Below are 23,096 nucleotides of genomic sequence, written 5' to 3'. Positions count from 1 at the left end.
TTATGTGGAAATGCATTGAACGTTTAAATCACTAACTTAAAATTATAACCACTGTATATATTGTTGATAATATTCCGCACTCTTTATGAACAGTAAAATACAACAGCTGAGTGAATCAAAACAATCGCAACACATGCGATTTTCAACATACTAGAAATGTCAGCTGATTTTAAAAACTTGTGACTGTCATATTTACATCTGTTACAATATATTTTATGCTCGGTATTCTTGTATAACTGTACCGGTTCAAAATTAGTATTTAAATATACTAGAAATTTCATGCCTTTTCCATATATATATATATTTGTTTATTACCAAGTATATTCTAAGGGTGATCATATCCTGGACATAAATGATGATTTATAATTGTTATTTCATGCATTAGTTTGTTCAAACTGTATTTACAAGTCAATTTAAGCTAACCGATCATTTTTTACCTTAAAGTCAGTTTAAAACATGTAAAGAGCTACGTTACAATTGCAGCGATTTCCAATCATCGTTCGTCTACCATTTCAAATTTTTACACTGAACATTTCTTTCCGCAGTAGAATATTCACACAAATAATAACCATAGTTTTTTAGTAGATTTATTTGTTTGTCAATTGTTTCATAAATTTCTTTATTTCAGTCCCCAGGGTCGGTGTCGAAAGATTTGTGTCTATTTTTATCTATAGCCCTATGATCTATAATTTGTTTCTTTCTTAAGCACTATACGGACAAAAACGTGACCTTAAACATGCAAAAGTAACAACTAAACATAGCACATTTAAACCTAATGTGTTTACACGAATTAAATGATCTATCTATATCTATAATGTAACACATATCAAATCCACAAGAGTCTCAGGTCAAGTTAGTAGTTCTCGGAGAAGAGAAATAAGAATCCTGCTCACGAAACGTTGCTCCCGGTACAGCTACCAACGTTTTGCTATTACTATTCTGCCATCCAACGGGTGCAATTTCTTGTGCAACTCGATAAATAAATGTCTCTCTAATCCCCATACAATTGACTTCTTAGCTGATTCGCTATGTATCCACTATAGATTGTACTGCGGTGCATTACAACAAGTTACCGTTGTACTTCTTAAACGTGTCGTCCCAGAACTGTAGCCGAGCTGATTCGGGATTGGTTTTGCTCTCCAGCGTACCAGTGATGTCCAGATATGGCAGCTCGGTCATACTGTTCGGTATGACCGACGGCCAGCTTACACCCAGCAGCAGCTCGTCTTCACCAAAAGGCGTGGGATTTCTGTAATATATTTTGTAAACGAAAATAAGCAAGAAAATGAGTAAATGAAATCACAGTAGATATACCCATGTGGATATACCCATGCAAACAGTCAGAAACGTTAGAAAAGCAATTCACTTGCAAAAGCAAAGGTTCAAATGTTTAATAACTTCTCGTCAACTGAATGTTCCATGAGCAGCGTAACACACGAGTGCCGCTGGAAGGATGCTGTAACACTGTTTGTAACATCGCAACGATGTATTGTAATTGAAGGTAGCGAACCTTCCCGCCATTTACGAGGTGTGCCTCTAATCAACACGTGCTTCACACCGTTATGACCATCAATCAGGCCCTAGTTGGGACCGTGTGCTAGATTGTTTCATTTGGCGTGTCCGGCCATCATTCGCGTAGAGTTCCTGCAATGGGTATTGCGGCTTTTTTGTGCGCCATCGCTTCTCTCAATGTGCTCCGACCGATCGAGGAGCACATTCTACCGGTTGCAGTAGAAGAACGGTGAAGATGGTGGTTGATTGATTTTGTTGCATTCATAGCGCGGTGCGGTGCGGTTTATTGTTCATTACTAGTTTACCACAGTCATCGAGCCCGCCGGCTGCAGCGAATTGTTAATGAGACAACATTGCTCTATTAGCGATTGTTTGGCGCGCCTCGGCAGCAGCTGGACTGCAACACGTGCGACTTATGGCGTGTGGAAACGGTTGCCTTCCGAAAGTTGGTGTGTTGACCGAAACCGGCCCGTCGCGCAGTTCAAGATCACTTGCCGCACAAGTACGGCTCGGTGTACGCGCCGGAAGGACTACACGTTTCGTCAACTGGTTGCGATTTAAGGCGTATTTTTGGCGTGATCGTTGCCAAAAACGCGTACAGCGCCCTTCGAGAAGCGTTCTCTCGCCGTTATCACAGTGAGGGGCCTTCTAGGGCACCCAGGTTTACGCGGCCCAAAGCTGGCACGGTTCGAGGCCGACTGTTGTGCTGCAAAATGCCGAAGGAAAGCCGGTTCACATGGAGAGGGCATTTTTCCACCACACCGGGGCATTTTTCGCGAACCACACCGACACCGAGGCTGTGCAGCCGGTTACGTAAAGGAACGCGAAACAACTCCAAACCAACCATGCAGCCCGGTTTCTGAGCCCTCAGTCCGGTGATGGCTTTGGCGTTTCGGCCAGAGGGTATTTTGGGGTCTCGTGGACGAATGAGGGGATTCGATGTTCGAGTCCTCTAGTTTTGGGGGCTCATCGAAGCGATTGGAAGGAGAGTCTGTCTTTTTTTTTGGAAGTTGTTCAATAACTCTTCAACCCCTCCGTGCAATCAACAACCCCCACTCACACACACACACGAACACCCACCCCTTAGGCACGTTATCGCCGACAACCCAACGACGGACTGCATTTATCTTGTTATTGGTGCTACTTCTGTTGTTTCTTTGCATAACTTCGTCGACACGCACTTCTCGCCGTGTGATCGAGTGTGGTTTACTGTTGCAGCAGCTCGGAAGCTTTTTTTTTTGAGGGGGCTTTTCGATTTCGTGCACCTCCCGCAGGGTGGCAGTCATGACAGGGGCGTGCAATGGCCAACACACCTCAGGCGAACCCCACTTGGATCCTACTTGCGATCGGCAACAAATAATAGGTATTACTACAATTCCTGTTCGCGCACGGAGAGTGAGTTGGAAAAACACCTGCTTTTGCCGGTGACGCCCCAAAGCCCCCAAGACCCCACAGCGATTGACGGGTGAATAGTTGCCAGGCGGGCTAAGATTGACACCGAGCTTGGATGGAGCAACGATCACCCTAGTGAGCTGTGGGGAGCTTTTGGGACCCTCAATGGGACCGTAAATTCTAGCTCGTGACAAAGACAAAAAACCACCCACCAACGCTGTGTGGTGTGTCTTAAATTGAAAAGCGATGTTAACAAACAAAATGTACATCTGCATGGAGATGCTCTTCCGAAACAGTCCAGCTTCAACGAGGCCAACGAGCGTCGTAATAATAGGAGATTAAAATCGTTAATTTAGATATGGCGCGCGTCCGTAAAAGAAGCACCTGAAGAGACGCTTCAAACACCACGTTTATGACCCTATTATTCGTACCCCCGTTGTCTGCTTAGCTGTGTTAACGATCAACACTCAACGAGACCCCAATTGGGTCACTTTGGGAGCATGCTACTTTATAATGCATCTCCCAGACAGCGAGCTCTACCACCTCGGTCATTTATCGTAATGTTACCACCGTCAGCGGTAGTTAAATGGATAGTTTAAAGTATTGTTAACCTTTTGTGCTTTTGTTCCGAGCAATCCGTGCCAATCCGTGCCACAACCGGGCAGGTCAGGCAGCGTGGGAAATTGCGTTTGACTCATTTTGCCCGGTTCTGGTGCACTTTCGGGTGGGCTCCAAAATGAGGTCATCCTTTGCGCGTGCGAGAGTTGATTACGCCAAAAAAGGGCCACGTTGTTGGTGGCAAGTAGCGAGCAGACGTTTGGATGCGGATGGAAGAAAATAATGACCATCCATGGGACAGAAGAGTCCAACTCCCCCCCTGGTTCGGGTTTACTACATTACGCACCGGTTCATTAACCCGCGGAAAACTCGCATACACGCTGCTTGGGCTGTTGCGCATGTGATGGGTAGCTTGTTAAGGTGGGTTTTCGTATTGAGTTTGTTAAGAAAGAAAGCTGATATTGCAGCAACCTGGCTTGGTTTGGAACCGATACGATATTTTTAATGTTTTCTACATCCATCAAAGCAGATGCAGATGATACAGCCAAGGAAAGTAAGGAGATTTTTTAAGCAAGTCAAACCTAGGAACATCGATTACCCAACTCGTCGTGGTGGCTGTCCCTAGACGCAATCTGTGGCTATCAGATACCAATCCGCAACCCGCAACCTTGAGCTGCTTGTCTTGTTTTTTTGTTGTCATTGTTGTGTTGTATCACCCCCTAAACCAACCTTGACCCTGCTGAGCCCAAACTGGGCCACCACTGATTAGTATGCGAACGTGTGCCTAACGGATCTCCCGGTTGAAACTCGTCCCACCAAAAGGAAAAAAAAACCTCCCCACCGATGGGTCCCAGCGACATCTTCGGTTCGAAGGATGTGTCGTAATGTTGAATAATCAGCTTCCAGCCGCGAAGCCGCTTTATCGCACCGCAATAAAATGCGCGAACGATACCGAACCGAAAGGAAAAGCCGCAGAAAGATCGCAAACCACCGCAATCGGGATGAGTTGGTGTAGGTTTCTTTAGGTCTATTTTTGTTCCTTTCACTCACGGGAGGAGTCTGAACCGTCACAAATGTCAGAGAAGACAAACCCAACGAGATATGACGCTTTTGGACCTGTACTTACCCGTACTTTGCGAAGTTGGACCACATGCGTGTCATCTTGTGCATCACCTGCAGCTCGGGTGAGGTGTTGTCGAGTCGCAAATTGAGCACTCCGAAGTGGAACAGATAGCCCAGCTCGTCACCGTGGCAAGCACCTGGCCAGTCGATGCCAAGGATCCGTTTGTAGATGCCCAGGGCACCATCGTACGCGAATCGATACACCCAGGTCGAATTCAGCCCGTTATGAGACGCATGCAATCGGGCGTAGTCGGTAATTCCGTGCAGGAACATCACATCGGACATGAGCTGTGGGTTGTAAGCCAAATAGAGCGTTGTTAGGGACAGAAAGCACACCCAAGTCAATGTTGAAAGTCACACTAAACAACAGAACAAGAGCTGATCACGAAGGGAAGTCAGTTCGTTGCCTTGACTGAGTTGACGAGCCAAGTGATCCTTTATACGTACATTCATCATCTCCTGGATGGTTTCGTTGGAGACACGCTTCTCGCCCATGTAGAAACGCTTCATCTTGGCTGCAAACTGCTTGCCTTCGTCCGATTCCCGGTCTAGCTGCAAGTTCAACGGAATCAAACGCTCGAAGTCAGCATCAAGCGTCTGCAGCAGGTTCGGATCTTTGCGCACACCTAAGAGGACCAAGCAACAAACACATCAATGATAGCAGGACCGTCATCCTGGGAGTGACCCATACCGGGAAGTCTGACTTACGTCTCATGAACAGCATTGCCTCGTGCGAGTTAAAACCAACGATCGTCGGAACGTGGTGGTACCGACCGGTTTTGAGCAATTGCAGTGGTTCTTCAGCGATGAGAGGATCCTCGACAGGCACGTCATCGTCTTCCTGAGGCCAGTCCTCAATCGACGGTACAAACGGCAATCCAATGCTCCGACGTACGTCCTCAGCTGTCAGTGTTTTGAGGGCGGCATCTACGATCTTTTGCGGAGCGGTGCGTCTTAACTGTGCCAAGAGTTCTTGGGTGTCGTTTGTCCGGATACCAACCAGCTGTCCAAGCCGGAATGCTCTCTCACGGGTGTCTCGAGCTATTGCCCACGGGTTTAACACCGAACCGCTATGTGCGATCGCCTTTTGGAACAGACCTTTCGCGAGTGGAGATAACGTGAGCAGCTGTACCGATACGGCACCTGCGGATTGTCCGAAAATGGTCACGTCATCTGGGTTCCCACCGAAGGCGGCCACGTTTTCTTTAACCCAGCGCAATGCCAGCACTTGATCCTTAAGCCCGGCGTTTCCGGGAGCATCCTGCCCGACACTTAGAAACCCGAGCGGTCCAAGACGGTAGTTAAACGTCACCAGGACGACTCCATTCGGTACGAGATAATCCGGACCGTAGAGGAACGCGTTGCCAGATCCGAAGGAGAAGGCACCACCGTGAATCCAAACCATCACCGGAAGTCGTGGGTTATCGTCACCGACAGGTAGCTCCGGTGAGTAGACGTTCAGAAACAGACAGTCCTCGCTGCCCTTGTAGTTGTCCAGGATCATGTTACGGTGTGGACACACCGAACCCTCACGAGCCGCAGATCGAACTCCTTTCCATGGTTCCTCGGGCAAAGCAGCCCGAAAGCGTCGCTCACCAACCGGAGCCTGCCCATACCGGATGCCTTTGAAGGCGTAGAATGAGCCAGAACCACCGCCCTTAACCTGCTGCAGACGACCCTCGAGGGCACCATTACGTGTGAGGATGATGGCCCGAGATTCACGCTTAAACGTGCTCACTACATCCCTCACGAAACCCATCGTTGTGCGTGGAATGATACGTACGAGCGAGTTGATTGAGTCGGAGTCACGTGCGATCCCGGTGAACGTTTTCCACGCAGCCGTTTCCTGTGGGCGAAGAGAGGAAAATGTCAGCTCTGCGTGTTTGGGAATCGATTACCACCATGCGACGGCTTTTGGCGTGTGATTTTAGCTGATTATTTTCTGTTTGAAGGGTGATTATTATTTTCTGTTTATTTAGCTGATTTCCTGTTTGAAGGGTGCGATTTGAACGTACCGCAGACGATTATCGGCAAATTGGGCCGGTAGGAAACACATTTCGTGAGTCATGCGGCTCGTAATGCATGTTGCAAAATAGCCAAAGCGTTTTCCAACGCTCTGTTACGGTGTGGTATCGTATGAAGCGAAAGTGTTTTTTTTTATTCGCATGAAAGTCTACATTTTGCGCTGGTTTTAGAAAGCTTAAAGAACTGCTTATGACGCCACCTAACCATGGCAGCTCTGATATTTCAACTCGCTTTTTAGAGGAAAAGTAAGGAGCTTTTAAATACATTTCCCAACAGACCAGACTACTCTTCTTATTGCATTGTCATCTGTACAACAAATTCAATCACATAGCGTTCCTTCGAAAACAGAAAATTTTTGGTAGACAAAGAAAACACTTAATTTATGGCAATTGCTGCATAGTTAGCAAGTTAATTCAATCATTAATTTAAATCCATTACAACGTTCCAACGTTGCCGAGTGAGATCTTTATCTCGGAAAGATAAGTCACCCCGTAGCGCTACGCTCCATCACATTTCGCATTTTTCCAGCGCGTGCGTTCATGCCCTACTCTGAGGAAAACCGTTCAACAAGCTCGATTGAGACATCATGCACTTTGACCGCGTCATAACTTCCAACGAGGTGCCCATCGAAACCGAAACGAGGAAACGCGATGGACGTCGATGCAGCAACACTGGCGAATGGGGTGTGCAAGTTTCCCCGCAAGCTTTTGCTTCGCCATCCATTTTGCTGATAGCGTATCTGAAGGCCCCATAGGCTGCGTTGAACAAGACGAAAAGACGAGAGAAAAAAAACACGCCACCGATGTGGAAAATTATGGCACAAAAAACGGACAAAAACGCTCCCCTCATGTGACTCATTGGTTGGTCGACAAATGTTGAAAATTCAATCGCACCGTCTCGCTATGTAGTAGGCTGGGAAATGGATAGAAACTTTTCCGTTAGCCAAACGGAATCGTGTAGGTCAAGGTTTTCCCGGACATAGACACACGTATTCGGGACGGGTAAAGAAAATTTGCACCACCCAACTCTCAACGAGCACCCAACGAGACCAACGGATATGATTTCAAGGTAAGGTGGTTTGTTAATCTCGTTGATAAATAGGATTTTTTTCCCTCCCATCTCTTTCGAGTCACATCTCACCGGCTTCGGAGCGATTTCCCAAGGCAATGACGGTGGTGTGGCGCATTGTGGCCACATCAATTAGCAGTCAATGTTCGGTAGCTGAGCTCGCCTTTGCGCCTAATGATCGACCTTGCCATTGAGGGAGGTTATAAGCCGGTGGCGTTTCAACTCGATAGATCGAAGGTTGACATTTCTTTGCCGTCGCACGCATCCTTCTCTCTGTTCCTCTTATTGACACTCCTAAAGCACTCCAACCTTCTCGTTTTTCCGCATCCGTGGCGCTCGTGAGTTCGGTAATTGACTGGTACTTGACGCAAGGTCACACCTTCCACGGCTCACTGGGAGTGTCATTTTCGTCGTTTGCCATTTTGTGTGCCAACCGTTTATGTGTGGCTCACCGTAGCGTGCTCATGCGCTATTCCCGTCCCGTAATGCATCGAGCATCATCGCAAACGCGGATCGTCGCTAATGTGTCTTTCATGTAACGACTCAATTTGGGTGCTGCAGCGATCCACTGGCGGACATTAACAGCGGCACCGTACAAAGGAAGGCATCTCCGGAAGGGGAGCGAACGAATAATCAGCTTCCCCCGTGTCGCGGAGGCGCCACAAAGCGATCTTTAATGGTTTTGAAAAACCTTCACTGCTGTTGTTGCAGGCACAAAGCCTAACTGAAGCCTTAACGCTTCACCACCGAGTCAGCAGGATGGTGAAAGATTAAGGGCTTCAATCAGCGCTTAAGGACAAGGTTGTGTTGCAGGTGCGATCACAAGATTAATTAGCCACCGGTCGTATCTTGGCAAGGGCTTCAAGTGGGCATATTTGCCGGCGATTCCTGAAACGAACCGGCAACGGGTTTGGATGCGTTTTGTGTGAGACATTCTTTCTTTCGGGTTTGTGGTTTTATCACAAAGGTGCTAATTGCGGCGATGCTCTAAGCAGCTCGCGTAGGGCAAGGTGTCCGGCTAATCCACCTGCGGGGTCGACCGGTGAAAGCCTTCGCACCTTTACGCGCAGCTTGCTTTCGTTTTGATACCGTGCCAACGGGTAGGCCCGGTTTGGTTTGGACGTTCTATTCGTGACTAATGCTGATCTAATCGTTGGCATAAACCGTCCCACCAATCGACACCAGACAGCGTAATTGCAGCGTGTCTGCGAGGTGTGGTGCGAATGCTGATAAGGTGTTATTTTCCTACTTTTTTTCAGATTGCGATAGAGATGTTATGGTGTGGACAATCATTAAATAATTAACGGAAGTTTTCTTCTATCACAGAAATCGACCCATTCATATTTGCTAAACTAAACTTGTCTCTATGCAGAAAATGGGATTTACAAAATCCACCACAAAAGGAATAGTGGAGAATTTGTTTAATGAAATTCATAGCAATTCAAAAATTGAACATTAGACATACTCGAAAAACAATCAACATTCTTAGCGCAATCCACTACCATCATATAAAAAAAAAATAAATATGAATACTCATGCCATTATTGTCTTTGGTGTGCATAAATTACGATTTGATTTGGAACATTCTTGCCTGGTCTGGTTTAAAGCTTTCTTTTTCTCGTCCCGTTTCGTTCGCCCAAACCGGGTGACATCAACGCGCCGTCAAGCGACGAACCCTGTGTTGTCCCCAAAGAAAAAGCACCCTTCTTCGTTTAAGCTTACCTTCAGCTTGTTCGACAGCTGACCGGCGCTGGCGAGGGCCTCGCCGAATGTGGACGGTGGCAGGGCATAGCTGGAATGGACACCGATGGCAACGAGCGACAGGATCAGCACCCGAAAGGCGTACATTTCGCGACGTCGTCTTGTGGAGCAACGGGCGATGTTTGGCTCCTCTCGCTAGAGCTGGACCCTGGAGCGCTGGAGCGTACCCGAAATTCGTCCTTCGTCGTTGCTACGAACCCTGGGGACAAAAGCGTATTTTCTTCATAATGATTGCGGACGGTTTTTCGGCCGGCCGAAATCACACACGACCCTGGGAGAGACGTGCATACACACACACAGAAGCTTTTTGCCCCGGCACCATCGAGGTGGAGAGCGTCACGAAACCTTGAACACATCCGCGATGTCGATAACGTTCGAGTGGACCACACATGGTTGGCATGCCGTTACGCGATAATAAACGGCCCTGCGGTTTGAAACCGGCCGCATAACGTTGCGTTAGAGAGTGCGCTTCCCAACCGACCACGAGGATCACATCCTCAAAATCATGAATGGCCAGTGCGCCACCATGGGATGGGCGAACGAATTTTGAATTTGCTTGCCTAACTGCACCACGGGCGCGGTGTGCCGATCGCTCGCAAACAAATCGATTATTTGCCTGTTGAACATCGCGCGGCTTTCGACGGCTTCGAATCATCTCGCGATACGATAGACACGTATCGCCCCTTTCACCCTACCGGTGCGGTTATTTAACTTAACGAGTTGGCGAAAAATAGCAATAACAAGATACGACCCCGACTCGAGCGCCACAACCCGGTCGAATGACCGAATTTCGAACATCCCTACACCAAGCCCATCCGCTGGCCAACGTTATCCAAACCAACAGGCTCACCGAGTATGACAGCTTTCTGCGAACGCACCAAACACGAACGAGAGACACACTTTGAGGGAAAAGTCCACAGCAACACACTACACTTCGCTTCCTGAACCCGTCCGTATGAGGCTGATGCTGGGACTCGACTGAAACCGAAAGGCTCGCGCGTGCGATCGGCACATTCGGCGTTCGCGCACGTTGCATAATGCCGGTGGCGTAGTACGCGCCAGCCACACGCAAGCACGCGAAAGCTCAGCGCAATGGACCACGTTGCCTGCGGGTTACGGCAACGGTTGGTCTCCGGTTGGCTGCGAGAGCGAAATGCTGTCTTGGATGGCGCGAGAAATTAAACCCCCGGGAGCCGGGGTTGATCTCGCAGCTCTCTGGGGATGCGACAACACCCCTTCTGGATTTGAGACGTGAGTTAGTGTCTTTTTTTTTCGCGCACGAACACGTGCGAAAGAAACCGAAACCCGCGAGCGAGCGTTGGTGCTCCTAGATCCTCGCGGTTTCCCATTTCTTAAAAGCGCAGCAGCAATCTCCTCGATCGCAACCACGAAAAGTACCCGATGGTCCACTCGAGCTTAAGCCTCTGCAAGCATGTGCCTGTTTATCAGCTGAGCTGCTGGTGCATTGGTACATTGGCACCTTCGACTGGAGCCGCACGGTGGTACGGGAACAGGTTTGGAGTTTCGACCCCGTTACTCGTGCAGCTTGATGGTGTCGTAAATGTGTGGCGTGTCCCGATGGGTATCGGAGGCGATTTTAGGGCTCACGCGTTTAAGACCTACTTCCCGCAGTGGCACACCACACGTTGAACCATCGACCCATTAAAACCATGACATTTGAGGTCCCCGTTGGTCGAGTGAATATTATTAGGCAGCCTCACGGTGGTACGCTTCTCCGTCATCTGAGGGCCCTCTGGCCTTTGGCGGCCGTACGGTTAGCGAACCAACGACTACGAGCCTGTTTCTGATCTTCTCTTCTGCGAACGCGAAGAACGAACGAGAGCCACTTATCACGTGCACGCCAGGACTAAGGGAAAAGTGAACGGTTTATAAGGCACACTTTCGCACGCTTCGTTTGCCGGTTGGAGAGTGAGTAATCTTGATTGTTTTTCGGTTTTATTATACTATATCGAAAAAAAAGTTCTGTTCTAGTGCATGGAAATGTTCGTGTGTCTTGTGATTGTGTCTGGGCGTGTGCGTGTATGTGTACATATGAGTGTATGTTACAGATCGGGCGTCACCACCGCGTGAGGGATGCGATATCGGGATATTCCCGGTCGATTTCCGTTCTGTTGCGCTGTTTTTCGTAAATATAGATGTTTGTTGACGTTATATATATATTTATAAATACAATAGAGAATATTTTCCAGAGGGTTTGCTTCAAGTGAAATTAGTTTCAAGAAACGAAATGCATGACCTGCGTTCTGATATTTGACTGAACATATCAAACATTCTTCCGAGCAATCTCAGCCTATATTATGCTACTGTTGTGTGACGTGCTCCACCGTTGTATTTTTGCTAACGGCTCTTAGTTTGGCCATGAGGAATTAGTCGGAAATAATCAGATACGAATTTTGCTTTCTCTCTTTTCTCTATTTCTCTGTGTCTCTATCCAGAAACACGCTACGAGGGCTCATTTCTATGGGCTGCAGTATGTTTGCCAACCTTCTCCTTGGAGATTGTTCTCCTATTCATGTGTGTGGCGTAATCCTAGTTTATCTTTTGAAAGAAAACATTTCGATATTACATTAGACATTAGGTTCAATTGATTTCCTTTCCCTCGTGATACACACGATTCAGAATTCTGACAGCTCTTATTTCGCTGCAGAATCTTGTACGTTCAAATTTGAATGTGTAGAGGCAATTTTTCGAATTATAACCAGACTACGAGAATAAAATCAAACAACAATCGGCAACAGAAAAAAAGGTTCTCACTCCAAAAAAGATAATAAGTTTGCATGATCGCAATCTTATCCGTAAAAGTAATGTTTTAAGTAAACTAAATTTCTGTTAAGTTGCTGTGGATTTCAATTAACAATCTCTAAAACCCGGAAATGTTGTTTAGGTGTTGCAGCAAACTCTACAGTACTATTTCCAAGAAAACATTTTGCTTATTTAAAAATAGATCCACGGATGACGCTGTTGAATATGATTAATTAGGTGATCATTGATTGATAAACACGATCGAAATGGCCATGATGGTGACGCCGGTATGACATTCAATCAGTGAACCTGGTAAAGAGCCTAACGGCAATCATGAGTTTGTTGAGCGCGTTCTTCAGTGCTGCAAATCAACGTCCAATCTCACACTTTGATACACTCCGTTCGCAGCTCGTTAGAATCTTCTACCGGTCGAGGATGATCCGTATCCAGACACGGAGCTACGGTAGGATTGTGGTGACGCAGCAGCGGTGGACGTGCTGCATGTAAGATAAATAATCTTTAATATATCATCTTCAAAAAGAAATAATGTTACAATGGATGCTCTTACCGATATCCCGATGAGCTGCCGCTCATGGAAGGATAAGATTGACTATAGTCTGTACTTTGCCCAACGGCCCCACCATCCACTGCTCCTTGCGTGTAACTGTTAGGGTATGAGCTACCAAAAATGACGTTGAAACAAACATCATACATATAAAATGCAGTGGTTCATATACCACTCGACTTACAAGCTATCTGCTCCTGTGGGTGTGGCAGATGGCCACCGTTGGTAGCTGGATGATCCTTGTGTTGTATCGTATCCGTAGCTGCTGTAACCATCATAGCTGGAATAACCATCGTAACTGGCTCCATACGTTCCTCTGCTTGGATCGGTGGGATAGGAGGGCAATGTGAAGCCGCGGCGATCCTCGCTGCTTGCGTGACGAGTGTTACCGTAACCACCTCCGTTGGTGCTGTATCCGTATCCATATGCATTGCCAGAGGAACTGTACCCAACGTCATTCCTATAGCCCCGGCAACATCGATGAAATTGAAGGGAGACAAATTTAGGTCCATTGTGACCGCGTCTCGATATTAAGCGGAAGAGCGTGCCACTAAAACAAAAAACTAAAGCCTACCTGTAGCCTCCATCGTATCGGCTTCCGCTGCCATAGCTCGTACGAGCTCCATAACCTCCGGGCGCGCGAGTAGCACCATAGCTACCAACACCATACGGCTGACTACGCATTCCTCCGCGTGAACCCCTCATCGGACCGGCGCCGGCGCGACCGCGTGCGCTGTCCATACCGCCGCCCCCGACACCACCCGGTGGCCGCTCGCGGACTCGGCCTCGCTCGACCACAATCGTTACACCCTTAAAGGTGGTATTGTGCAGTGCCTGGATCGCGTTTTCCGCCATATCCTGATTTTGCATGTGCACGAACGCGCACCGATTCATCACGTCGCACTCCGTCACCACGCCATAGTTTTCGAACAGCCGGCGTATCTCCTCCGGTTTCGTCGATGGTGGCAAGCTGCCTACAAACACTTTAGTTCTCTGTGCGATCGGTTGCATGGGCAGCAAGAAAGAAGCAACAGTGATATAAGTTAATGGTGTTTCATGCGGATTCTGCGGCCGTAATCGGTGAGGTTTTTGCCGGGGACTCAATGAATGCACCGGAAATGATACCGCACCGCCGCGCGCAACACAAACAAAATACCTACCGGAATCATCTCTGGCGTCTTTTACTGCGTCTGTGACTTATGTCTACTGTGTTAAGCTAAGGCTTACGATGGTTAACTAAAACGAATTGAGAACGAAACAGAACCAGGATGATGGGAAAAAACAAAAATATTTTGCTCTCTCTCCAGGGTTGCGCCAACGTTCCAATGGCGTCAATAGATTTCACTTTTCTGTTCGATGACAGCTATGGCTTCGATGACAACTGTCACTATCAGGGGGAAAACACCTGCAGAATGGCAGCCGATGGCGGCGTCCTTTAATTCTCACAGAATGATGATGCATCTATAGTTGCATTTGCCTACGAGAAATAAATTTGCAAGAACCATTCTGCAATATCTTTTTTCTACTTCAATTATGCCGGCGTTCTACATTTGTTTTGAACATTTGGATTCGACCACTAATGTTTTATATCAATAGTTGCATTCTCCACATCGTCTTTTTCGAGCTGCCTGCGCGGACATTAAATTCGAGCAGTGCAGTTAAGGATTCACGAATATATTTCCACTAGACGCAAACGCAAAAAAAAACATTTGCAGTGGATAATCATTCGCTATGTGATATAATTTCAATCCCGCTAGAATTCTAAAATATTTTGTATATAGTTTGAAATAGATTCGTAGTCTAATTTGGCTTATTTGTTTTTTTTAAACATAGGCTCAGTTGAGAGATGTTAAACCTTAAAAAATTATAAAAAATTCCTAGTAAGTGTAAATGCTTCACGTAAATATTTTATTTTTTATTTTTCATTGCACGCTCAGGATCAAAACGAACGGATCAGAAACGATGACAAAAATATATAATACATGATATACTATATCATTTTATGATTATTTTAGCTACTTGTTGATCCTGATCCTTGTTATCCTAACGCTACGTTAGGCTTCACACGCACACTGTGAAAGAAGATAAAATCATGGTGGCAGTCGATAAGTGACCGGCCCATTCAAGATAAAGACCTGTTAAAAATACGTGGATTCGCGTTCGTCCCATCATTTTGTGCAGCAGTGTAGTGCGTGCAACGCAAACAAATCGCACGCTCGCGAATCTGTTCAGTCGTTCCCGAAATAGATAACAGTTCGGTGCGCACCATATGGAACGGTTATTGTATTGTGATTGCAGCAAGTGAATGTTACTTCTTCGCGTGAATTCTTTTCGTTTACAATTTTAATGGTAGTTTAGCGCGAAAACGCTTTACATATTGATTCCAGCGTAGCGCATAGATTTACCTCCCACCAATTTTGCTGCGATGGCGGCTGCTACAGCTGATGGCATTCGGTTGTGGTCATTGACTGCGGTGCTATTGTTGGCAACCGGACTAAACTTGCAGTGTGTCAGCGGTACGCAAAACGAAACGTGCGGGAACAAAGACACTCTTCTTTTTGCGCATATTGTAAGTTGATAAGAGGTGTTGTTGTCGCTGTAATCTTACTCTGTTTTCTTGCTCGATATGCCGTGCGTTTGCGAATTATGTTGATGGACTTCGATTTTCATTACACAGCTCTTCCGCCATGGCGATCGTACTCCGATCGATCCCTATCCCAACGATCCTTGGAAGGATCCAAGCCACTGGACAGCTGGATGGGGAGAGTTAGTAAACGTAAGTTGCCGGAAAATATGAAAATAACGATCCCGTTAAGTGCTAACGCTTGGGATAAACCATCGAACTGTTATATGCTCTGTGCTGAAATTTCCATTTTGTAGGCTGGCAAAATCCGCCATTTGCTGCTTGGAAAATGGCTTCGTAAACGGTATGCGAGCTTGCTGAAGGAAACCTATCGCAGTGATGAAATATACGTACGGTCTACCGACGTGGATCGCACGTTGATGAGCGCGGAAGCAAACCTCGCCGGTTTGTATCCACCAACAGGGACCGACGTATGGGACTCAAGCATGACATGGCAACCGATTCCGGTACACACCGTTTCGGAAGATCTGGATGGCGTGCTGGCAGCGAAGAAGCGATGCCCTGCTTTCGATCACGCACTGAAAATATACCGGCAATCGGAACCCTACCATTCGTACAATGCCTCTTTGGAGCAGCTATACCGATACGTGACCGAAAAGACCGGTCGAAAATACGATTCGCTAACGTCCCTCCAGAACCTGTATAGTGCTTTGCATATAGAGGAGTTGAACAACATGACGCTGCCGGACTGGACACGATCCGTTTACCCTGAACCGTTGCAAACGATTTCGGCCATGACGTTTGCGGTTAAAACAAATACCACCCAATTGGCACGCTTGAAAATGGGCCCGCTGGTGAAAGAGATGCTGCAACGATTCCGTTCAAAGGCTAATGGAAAACTGAAACCAAATCGATCCGTGTGGATGTACAGTGCACATGATGTTACCGTCGCGAGCCTTCTAAATGCAATGCGTGTTTTCGAGCTGCACAATCCACCATTTGCTGCGTGCGTAATGTTTGAACTTCGTCAGCCCTCCGACGGTGGACAATCATATGTACAAATTTTCTACAAGAACACCACTGCCGAACCGCTCCAGCTGGTAATTCCCGGATGTGGTTCAAGTTGTTCGCTTGACAAGATGTTTGAAATCTACGACAGCATTTTACCAAAGGATTGGGATAGTGAATGTCAACTGTCGTTGCTGTCCATGAGTTACGTTGAGGCGGATCTTAATTCCACCAGCAGTCTCTTGGGGATTGTGTCGTTAACTATCATATCTTTGTTAGTCCTCTTGACTGTGGTTGCGATTGCAAAACGTCGCAATAGCAGCGAGCGGTGGTACTTACGGATTGATGGTTGAGGTTATTACAGTTAAGACTCAATTTTTATTAGAAATTATATAGAAAATGCTGACTGATACTGTCTGTTACTAGTGTGAGGATGTCCGTTGAAGTTTAAGGATTGTACTGGATATGAGCGTGTAAGTGATAGCATAAAAATAAATTTTCCATAATCAAAGTACTCGTTTATTGAGAAGTTGATGAGCATGTGTTTTATTTGAGGAGTAAACGCAAAAATTTCTTTTGTACTGAAGGTGATTGAACGTTACACAATAATCAATCAGAATGAAAATTAACAATCCTAAAATTCTAGATCTTCCATTTTACCCATTTTCTTGATAGGTGTTTTACGCATCGGCTGTTTATCGAAAGCCGGACATATCGACGCATTCAAACAGTCACGGCATCGAGGAAACCTGTTAGTACAAATAGTTTGACCAAACCCTACGAGCATGTGGTTCACCTCTTCCCACATTTCGAATGGCAACCATTTCTCCAATGCTTTCCGTGTTTGTTCCGGATTTTTCGTTTCTCTCGGTACCCAAAGCAGCAAATTTGAAATGCGATGCACGTGCGTATCCACGCCGATGCCCGTCACAACGTTCCAAGCGGAACGCATGCAAAGATGAGCCATTTTTTTACCAACTCCTGGTAGCTTCAACAGGTCCTCGATGTTTTTTGGAATATCCCCTTCGTACTGGTCGATGAGAATTTGAGACGTCTGTTTAATGAATTTGGTTTTGTTCTGAAATTAAAAGAAGTTACATTAAACTATTAAAATCAAAATTTAACATCCACACCATTTGGCAACACTGCTACTTTTTTGCTCCCTCCCCCCTAGGATTCGAGTCATTTCTCACTTGACAGATCTCCTTTGGCACAAATGTTTACAAAACTAGACGGCAAAATCAAGGGACTGGATTAAACGCAAAATGAAATTAACGATAAAAATATTAAAAGGTGAAGAGTATATTGTAGAGGTACGCATACGATAATTGCCATCCGTGTACACTCAGTGTAAGTAAATTGTGCTTGCTCTCTGATTCACAGACCACCGAGGACTCTACAATTCTGCAGATCAAGGAAGACATAGAGAAGAAAAGTTCAATTCCGGTTGAACATCAGAAGTTATTGCTGGTTGGTAAAGCACTAGCAGATGAAAAGACCGTGGCTTCCTACGGCAATTTTACCGATGGAACAAAGCTGACACTAGTAGTCAAAAAACCAGACCCTCTACGAGATGTCATTTATCGGCACTTTAAACGGTTCCTCCAAGAAGAGCAATCGCAACGATTAACGACTAAATTCATGGACGATTTCGAACACAAGCTGAACCAACTCAGTCTCGATGATTTAGAAAAGATTGCTGCGGAAATGTTATCCAAAAAGGGACAGAATGTTCAAGCCGTGTCGTAATATTGCATAGTTATTCCAAACTCGGAACTGACTGTTTCCTTTGTTTCCAAATAACGTTAAAATAAGAAGTACTGAATAAACAACTTGCAATAATCATGTAAAGATTATACTCTGAAGAACACAACATTATAATTTTTACGTACCTTGTAGAAACTGATGGGAAATATTAAATTTTGCAAAACATTGTCTTCGGTGGCTGCTATTGATTCCGGCGTGAGACCATGTTTCTTGAGCCGCAACATGCACTCGTAGTTGGCTTGATCTTTAGTTTGGCTGGACAGCATGAGAGAAACGAGACAATGGTATCTTTTGATACGATCCGAAAATACATTCTCTGTGTCTTGCGAAAATTGATCACAGCCCATCGTATCTACGGGAGCCAAATTTTCTAAGCGCATTTTGCGAATGTTTTCCATCATTTGTCGCCAATTCTCGGGTTCCCATTTTTGCTCTTTGACATCATTCAAATCATCTTCTCCGTCAACGAGTTCCCTTTTGATAGGAGGTAATATCTTCGTAGATTCTTGTTTTATCGGCGTTTTTTCAGACACGGTCTGCACAACGTCATCCGGCGGTTCCAATTTAATTTTTATTTCATGTTCAGCAGTTCCTTCTGCTAGCTTGGCTGTGGTACTTTCAAATAAGTTTTCACTACTACAGATTGTCTTTTGGGATGAGTGACCGATTTTTTCCGGAGTTTTTTCGGTACTCGTCGGTTGCATCAGATTTTCTTCAGATTTTTTTACTGAAATCTTTGTATTAGTTTCAGCATCGATACGTATGTTAGCTTTCCTTATATTACCATGCTTTTTAATCTTGGTTTCTGAATAACCATTACTGATTTGAACTGAAACATTATTAATTTTTGATTTGGAAGCACAAGCAGATTTAACATCGGATGTAGTGAATGTAGATTTACTGGCCTTGGTCACCTTTTGCAGAAGATTAAGACCTTGTTGTTTGGTCAAGTTTTGTGTTTTTTTAGGAGAAAAGTAAGGTGATTTTGTTCCCTGAAACAACAATGTACAGTTCAGATAATGATGAGCTAAATGTACAGAAAATATTGAATTACCATTGCGTTAAAAACGTTCTGTAATGCACCGGTACAATGAATTCTCATAAACGGATGTAGATGCTCAGACGTCTTATAATATGTTCAACGTGTTCTAAGTTTTTCATACTACTGCATTCAAAACAAAACAGCCGTTTCTAGTATCGTAATAAATAAACGTCAATATATTGTTTATATTGTTGCATTCTTGTATCTGAAGGTCAAGTCATTTTGAAAACAAGAGTCATCGAGAATTCATTAAAAAAAGATCAAAGTGCTTCCAGATCGACGATGTATTTTATTTTTATTGTTTGATGCACATTACCCTATTATTCATTTGATTCTTTAATTATTGATGTTTGATGTATTACGCATGTTTTTTGCTGTCAAATGATTGATTTCGCCAGATTTTTGGCTGTCAAAAGCAGGATGTCAAAATCAGCACGAGCAATTACGCGCATGTTCCGCACAGTCTGTAGCCAGGTCTTAAAAAGAACGTTTTTCAGAAACTTCTCAGACGTTGAGTGGCTTGCTCTTTGCTAGTTTGCTCATCATTTCAAAACTATGCCTCGAATTGATCACCTTTTTTTTGAGAAATATAAAAACGATTTCCAAACTAACTGGAACGGAATGCTAACACGGAAAACTCATCCGTTATGCCTTTGTCCTTGCTCACAGATGTTGCGTTTAATAGTTCCATTGACATTGTATTCAGTTGGTTTGTGCAGGTTGGTATTCTTTTTTTGAAATCGGCGCTGTCGTAATACTGTGCTACGCACTTCAATATGCATTTAAAGATCAACTTGCTTTATGCTATTTCTTGTGCGATGTTTTTCTTGCACTTATTTTTGATATTCGTCGCCATGACCACGTGTTGTAAATCTTCTCTTCCCGCCTAACGATTGGGTTAGTTATTGTCTTTCGAAGAGATGCCAATTTCTTTTTTTTTGTGTTGGGTGGAAAACACCTCCTTACTTTCTATTTGTCATGTAATTGACACATAGCTGATGACAATGGTTCTTACAATTAATCCCCATAGCAGGAGTCTAAGCTTTTTGTATTATTGTTCTTGTGAAACGATCCCTTGTGGTACTTCTGTCTTATTGCCCTTGCACGCTAGTATTGTAGCAACCTATGGCCGAGTGTTCGTGAAAGCAAACGACATCGGAACAAAAAATACATTGCTGAGGTGCTCTTATGCCATGTGCACGCGTTCTCCAATGATTACGCAGGTCTAAAGAAACGTAAAGCATCCGGCAGCTTGCTCGAAGCAATACGATTCAAAGGTATTTTAGTGTGAAAAATTTAGACATTCAAAAGTAAAACACAGTAAATAGTGAACAGTAAACACTTAGCAAGCTTCCAGCCCACGTGTTCGGTTTGTTTGAAAATGGTCGTCTCCTATTTTCGCCTTAGTCGCCGTTCATACGTTTGCTCGTGAGCCGTTTGCACTTCTCAACATTAGCATTGTAAATGTTTGTAAAATTACACGTACACTGTATATATGTATAATGTTAATTTAGCAATTCTTCTATGATCGTAGTATATATATATCCATAACGTATGTATCTGCGCCGCATACCACTTCTATTATTGTCCTTATCGTCGTGTAGGATGATGGCTTTAAAGTAGGTTTCTTACACTCTTCTCAAAGACAAGAAGTAGAATAAAATGCACCCCACGTAAACCACTGCTCCCTTACTCCCTTGCCGGAGAAGCGATGTTGTGGCGTGGTGTACGCGAGATTCGCGAACCGTATCGTTTCTATTTTAATTTGAGTGAATTGCATTTCGCCAGCCTATTTTGAGTTTCGTGCTAAATTTACAGTTATCAGTAAAGTTTTCATTTCAATTACAACGGACTTTGGCCCGTGTCCTCCTCGTCAATCAACCACTTGTGTGTGCGTGTGTGTGTTTGGGTGTGTGCATGTGTGAATTTTGAAATCGAATATGATACTGTTTTTTTTTCAATTGTAAATGTCCTTCGTTTTGCTTTTGCTGTTTTTTTTAAAATTTTATGTTCTTTTCCATTTATCTTGCGCTAGGTGCATGTTGTTAACAACTAGCCTGTCATATTAGTAATAGTAGCCTTTTGGATCCGAAAAGTGTGCATGTTGTGTACGCGTGTATATTGTGATTAGGAAAAACAGCTATTATATACACCTTGAGCCTTATGATCGGGTGTTGCAGAATGGTTGGTTGCTATGTTTGAAGTTGAAGTTGATAAGGTTAAATACCTGTTCATCGGTTTGCACATTCGGCTCCCCGTTGGGCAATTTTCATGCTATTGTTGTTAGTTTTTACACTATTTATGCTATACATTTATACGAATAAGTACAATAAAACCCAATGGTGTTGAACATATAAAATTCCCATTAGCTTACCGCTGTCGGTATGTATGTATATATACTACTATAGGTTCCAGTTTTTCTCTCATTATTGTCCACTTATTATTGTCGAATTGTCTTCTCCCGAACGCGGACCAATGGACCTTCCTGGCGTTCCGTGCAATTGTTACTCGTTATTTCTTAAACTATCTAAGATGATGGAGCGCATTGTGCTCTGCATTATATTGTCATTAGTTTGCGGCGCGACCGCGTGAAGCATTTTGAACTGCTCTCGCCTGTCCGGCATTCTTCTTGCAACGCTAATTTAATGTTCCACACACAGACGATTTTTGATTGAAATAGCACGTATGTAATGGGTTTTGAAAGTTTCGAACAGGTTGGTAATTACGCATTATTGTCCATGGTATTATTTGTCACTTGTTAGTATTACTAGTAGTAATGTTATAATTATTATAATGAATCACTTTGTCGAAGTTTTAATGTTTCATTTACTCTAACTTTGCCTGCCGTCACCCTCTCCGGAAGAGGGGGCGCGCGCGTCTACAAATGCAAATACTATTATTGTCTCTTGCACTGTAAATAGTGTAACTGCACCCTGATGCATTTACTTATTGTCGATCGTTTGTTTGTTTTTTTTCTGTGTGTTTTACCCCAAAAGCTAAATTGTAGTTGCTTTCCAATATGCTTTACAAGAAGCTTTAGCTTACGCTTATGCTTGTACAAATGCGCCCCGAAAGGGCGGAAAACTAACAAAAAACCTTCGATGTCCTGCTGTGTGTACGTACGTCTAGCGAAATAGTCTCTTTTGTTGTATATGTAGATTTTTTATACAATTAAACTTCTTCGAAAAAGTCGTTTAAAGAGTCCGGTTTTCAGGGAGAAAATAATCTGACCTAACGAAGAACTTACTCCCATGGAATCCCTCAATCCAGATGACATGCTTCAATATATGCTGGCATTCTAACACCATAACGATTCAAACAATGGTAAAAGTTAACCTTTTGTACCAAACATTCTCAAAAACGACGAACATGGTGAATTTAAGCATATGAAGAATATTAAAAAATGTTTAAAAGTATATAAAAATTAGTCAAATATGAACGGAACATGTTAGTATAAGATATCAACGTGTGTTTAGGTCTACTCGTTTTCACCTCAACATTTGTACGCAGAGTAAAGCTGCTCCTGCAAGCGTGCACACTTAGCTCCCCACTGTTAGAGCCGTCCCTTAACCTAGCCACGGTTGCGCGATTTTAGTAAATTCATTAGCTAATGGTGCCTGCAAAGCTTTGCTTCGCCTCTAAGGGTGTCGAACCGTTTTGCGCCACTCGCATCCTTGCAGAACTCACGTTCCAGGCATTCGATTATCTATGTTCTAGCCCTTCCAGCCGCCTCGACAGCTCGTCCTTCTAACGTCCCGTCCGCTAATCTGCCGCGTCCGATTCACTCTAGTAAGATATGTTTTTCAGCGATATCGCATGGTTGTGTTGGGTTTGTATTGGTTGCTGCCGTGCGTTGTTCCTGCGAAGACGGCTCACCAATGTTGCAACTGCTTCCGATTGTTTCATCCGGATCCTCGCAAGTGTGCGCC

General features: G+C 44.7%; 5 protein-coding genes across 8 annotated transcripts; 2 read left to right on the top strand and 3 right to left on the bottom strand.

The window, feature by feature from the left end:
- Positions 1-798: 798 nt before the first annotated feature.
- On the bottom strand, positions 799-9,525 carry LOC128730922 (esterase B1). The gene is made up of 5 exons (XM_053824015.1): positions 9,400-9,525; positions 5,293-6,430; positions 5,032-5,210; positions 4,589-4,872; positions 799-1,249 (listed from the first exon to the last, which is right to left on the bottom strand). The coding sequence occupies exons 1-5, from the start codon at positions 9,523-9,525 to the stop codon at positions 1,060-1,062; spliced, it is 1,917 nt and encodes a 638-aa protein (XP_053679990.1). The 3' UTR covers positions 799-1,059.
- Positions 9,526-11,392: 1,867 nt separating this feature from the next.
- LOC128730857 (TATA-binding protein-associated factor 2N) lies at positions 11,393-14,057 on the bottom strand. Of its 4 annotated transcripts, XM_053823939.1 has the most exons (5): positions 13,927-14,057; positions 13,342-13,759; positions 12,951-13,233; positions 12,770-12,880; positions 11,393-12,698 (listed from the first exon to the last, which is right to left on the bottom strand). In XM_053823939.1, the coding sequence occupies exons 1-5, from the start codon at positions 13,933-13,935 to the stop codon at positions 12,614-12,616; spliced, it is 906 nt and encodes a 301-aa protein (XP_053679914.1). In that variant the 5' UTR covers positions 13,936-14,057; the 3' UTR covers positions 11,393-12,613. The 4 variants fall into 4 exon arrangements, with proteins under 4 accessions (XP_053679914.1, XP_053679917.1, XP_053679915.1 ...); XM_053823942.1 differs by lacking the exon at positions 13,927-14,057 and having other exon boundaries at positions 12,951-13,226; positions 13,341-13,675; XM_053823940.1 differs by lacking the exon at positions 13,927-14,057 and having other exon boundaries at positions 11,393-12,659; positions 12,951-13,226; positions 13,341-13,660.
- Positions 14,058-15,023: 966 nt separating this feature from the next.
- Positions 15,024-16,878, top strand: LOC128731029 (prostatic acid phosphatase). The gene is made up of 3 exons (XM_053824124.1): positions 15,024-15,335; positions 15,444-15,542; positions 15,647-16,878. Exons 1-3 carry the CDS (start codon positions 15,192-15,194, stop codon positions 16,709-16,711), a joined length of 1,308 nt encoding a protein of 435 aa, XP_053680099.1. The 5' UTR covers positions 15,024-15,191; the 3' UTR covers positions 16,712-16,878.
- Positions 16,879-16,946: 68 nt separating this feature from the next.
- Positions 16,947-22,444, bottom strand: LOC128723585 (endonuclease III-like protein 1). The gene is made up of 3 exons (XM_053817345.1): positions 22,415-22,444; positions 18,251-19,117; positions 16,947-17,436 (listed from the first exon to the last, which is right to left on the bottom strand). Exons 1-3 carry the CDS (start codon positions 22,442-22,444, stop codon positions 16,993-16,995), a joined length of 1,341 nt encoding a protein of 446 aa, XP_053673320.1. The 3' UTR covers positions 16,947-16,992.
- On the top strand, positions 17,564-18,189 carry LOC128731542 (ubiquitin-like protein 4A-B). The gene is made up of 2 exons (XM_053824667.1): positions 17,564-17,671; positions 17,742-18,189. The coding sequence occupies exons 1-2, from the start codon at positions 17,624-17,626 to the stop codon at positions 18,105-18,107; spliced, it is 414 nt and encodes a 137-aa protein (XP_053680642.1). The 5' UTR covers positions 17,564-17,623; the 3' UTR covers positions 18,108-18,189.
- Positions 22,445-23,096: the final 652 nt, after the last annotated feature.

This window comes from Anopheles nili, chromosome 2 (genome assembly GCF_943737925.1).
Source record: "Anopheles nili chromosome 2, idAnoNiliSN_F5_01, whole genome shotgun sequence".
Taxonomy (NCBI): domain Eukaryota; kingdom Metazoa; phylum Arthropoda; class Insecta; order Diptera; family Culicidae; genus Anopheles; species Anopheles nili.
This window is presented reverse-complemented; position numbering and strand designations above follow the sequence as displayed.

Coding starts and splice junctions, on each gene's coding strand:
- LOC128731542 (XM_053824667.1), top strand. CDS start 17,624: ATGAAATTAACGATAAAAATATTAAAAGGTGAAGAGTATATTGTAGAG. Junction 17,672..17,741: donor GTGAAGAGTATATTGTAGAG/GTACGCATACGA, acceptor TCTGATTCACAG/ACCACCGAGGACTCTACAAT.
- LOC128723585 (XM_053817345.1), bottom strand. CDS start 22,444: ATGTCATCTGGATTGAGGGATTCCATGGGA. Junction 19,118..22,414: donor GATTGAGGGATTCCATGGGA/GTAAGTTCTTCG, acceptor TTGTTGTTTCAG/GGAACAAAATCACCTTACTT. Junction 17,437..18,250: donor TTCCCATCAGTTTCTACAAG/GTACGTAAAAAT, acceptor TTTTAATTTCAG/AACAAAACCAAATTCATTAA.
- LOC128731029 (XM_053824124.1), top strand. CDS start 15,192: ATGGCGGCTGCTACAGCTGATGGCATTCGGTTGTGGTCATTGACTGCG. Junction 15,336..15,443: donor CTCTTCTTTTTGCGCATATT/GTAAGTTGATAA, acceptor TTCATTACACAG/CTCTTCCGCCATGGCGATCG. Junction 15,543..15,646: donor GATGGGGAGAGTTAGTAAAC/GTAAGTTGCCGG, acceptor TCCATTTTGTAG/GCTGGCAAAATCCGCCATTT.
- LOC128730922 (XM_053824015.1), bottom strand. CDS start 9,525: ATGTACGCCTTTCGGGTGCTGATCCTGTCGCTCGTTGCCATCGGTGTC. Junction 6,431..9,399: donor AGCTGTCGAACAAGCTGAAG/GTAAGCTTAAAC, acceptor CTTCGCCCACAG/GAAACGGCTGCGTGGAAAAC. Junction 4,873..5,031: donor CCATCCAGGAGATGATGAAT/GTACGTATAAAG, acceptor TACAACCCACAG/CTCATGTCCGATGTGATGTT.
- LOC128730857 (XM_053823939.1), bottom strand. Junction 13,234..13,341: donor CCGATACGATGGAGGCTACA/GGTAGGCTTTAG, acceptor GATGTTGCCGGG/GCTATAGGAATGACGTTGGG. Junction 12,881..12,950: donor CCCACAGGAGCAGATAGCTT/GTAAGTCGAGTG, acceptor CATTTTTGGTAG/CTCATACCCTAACAGTTACA.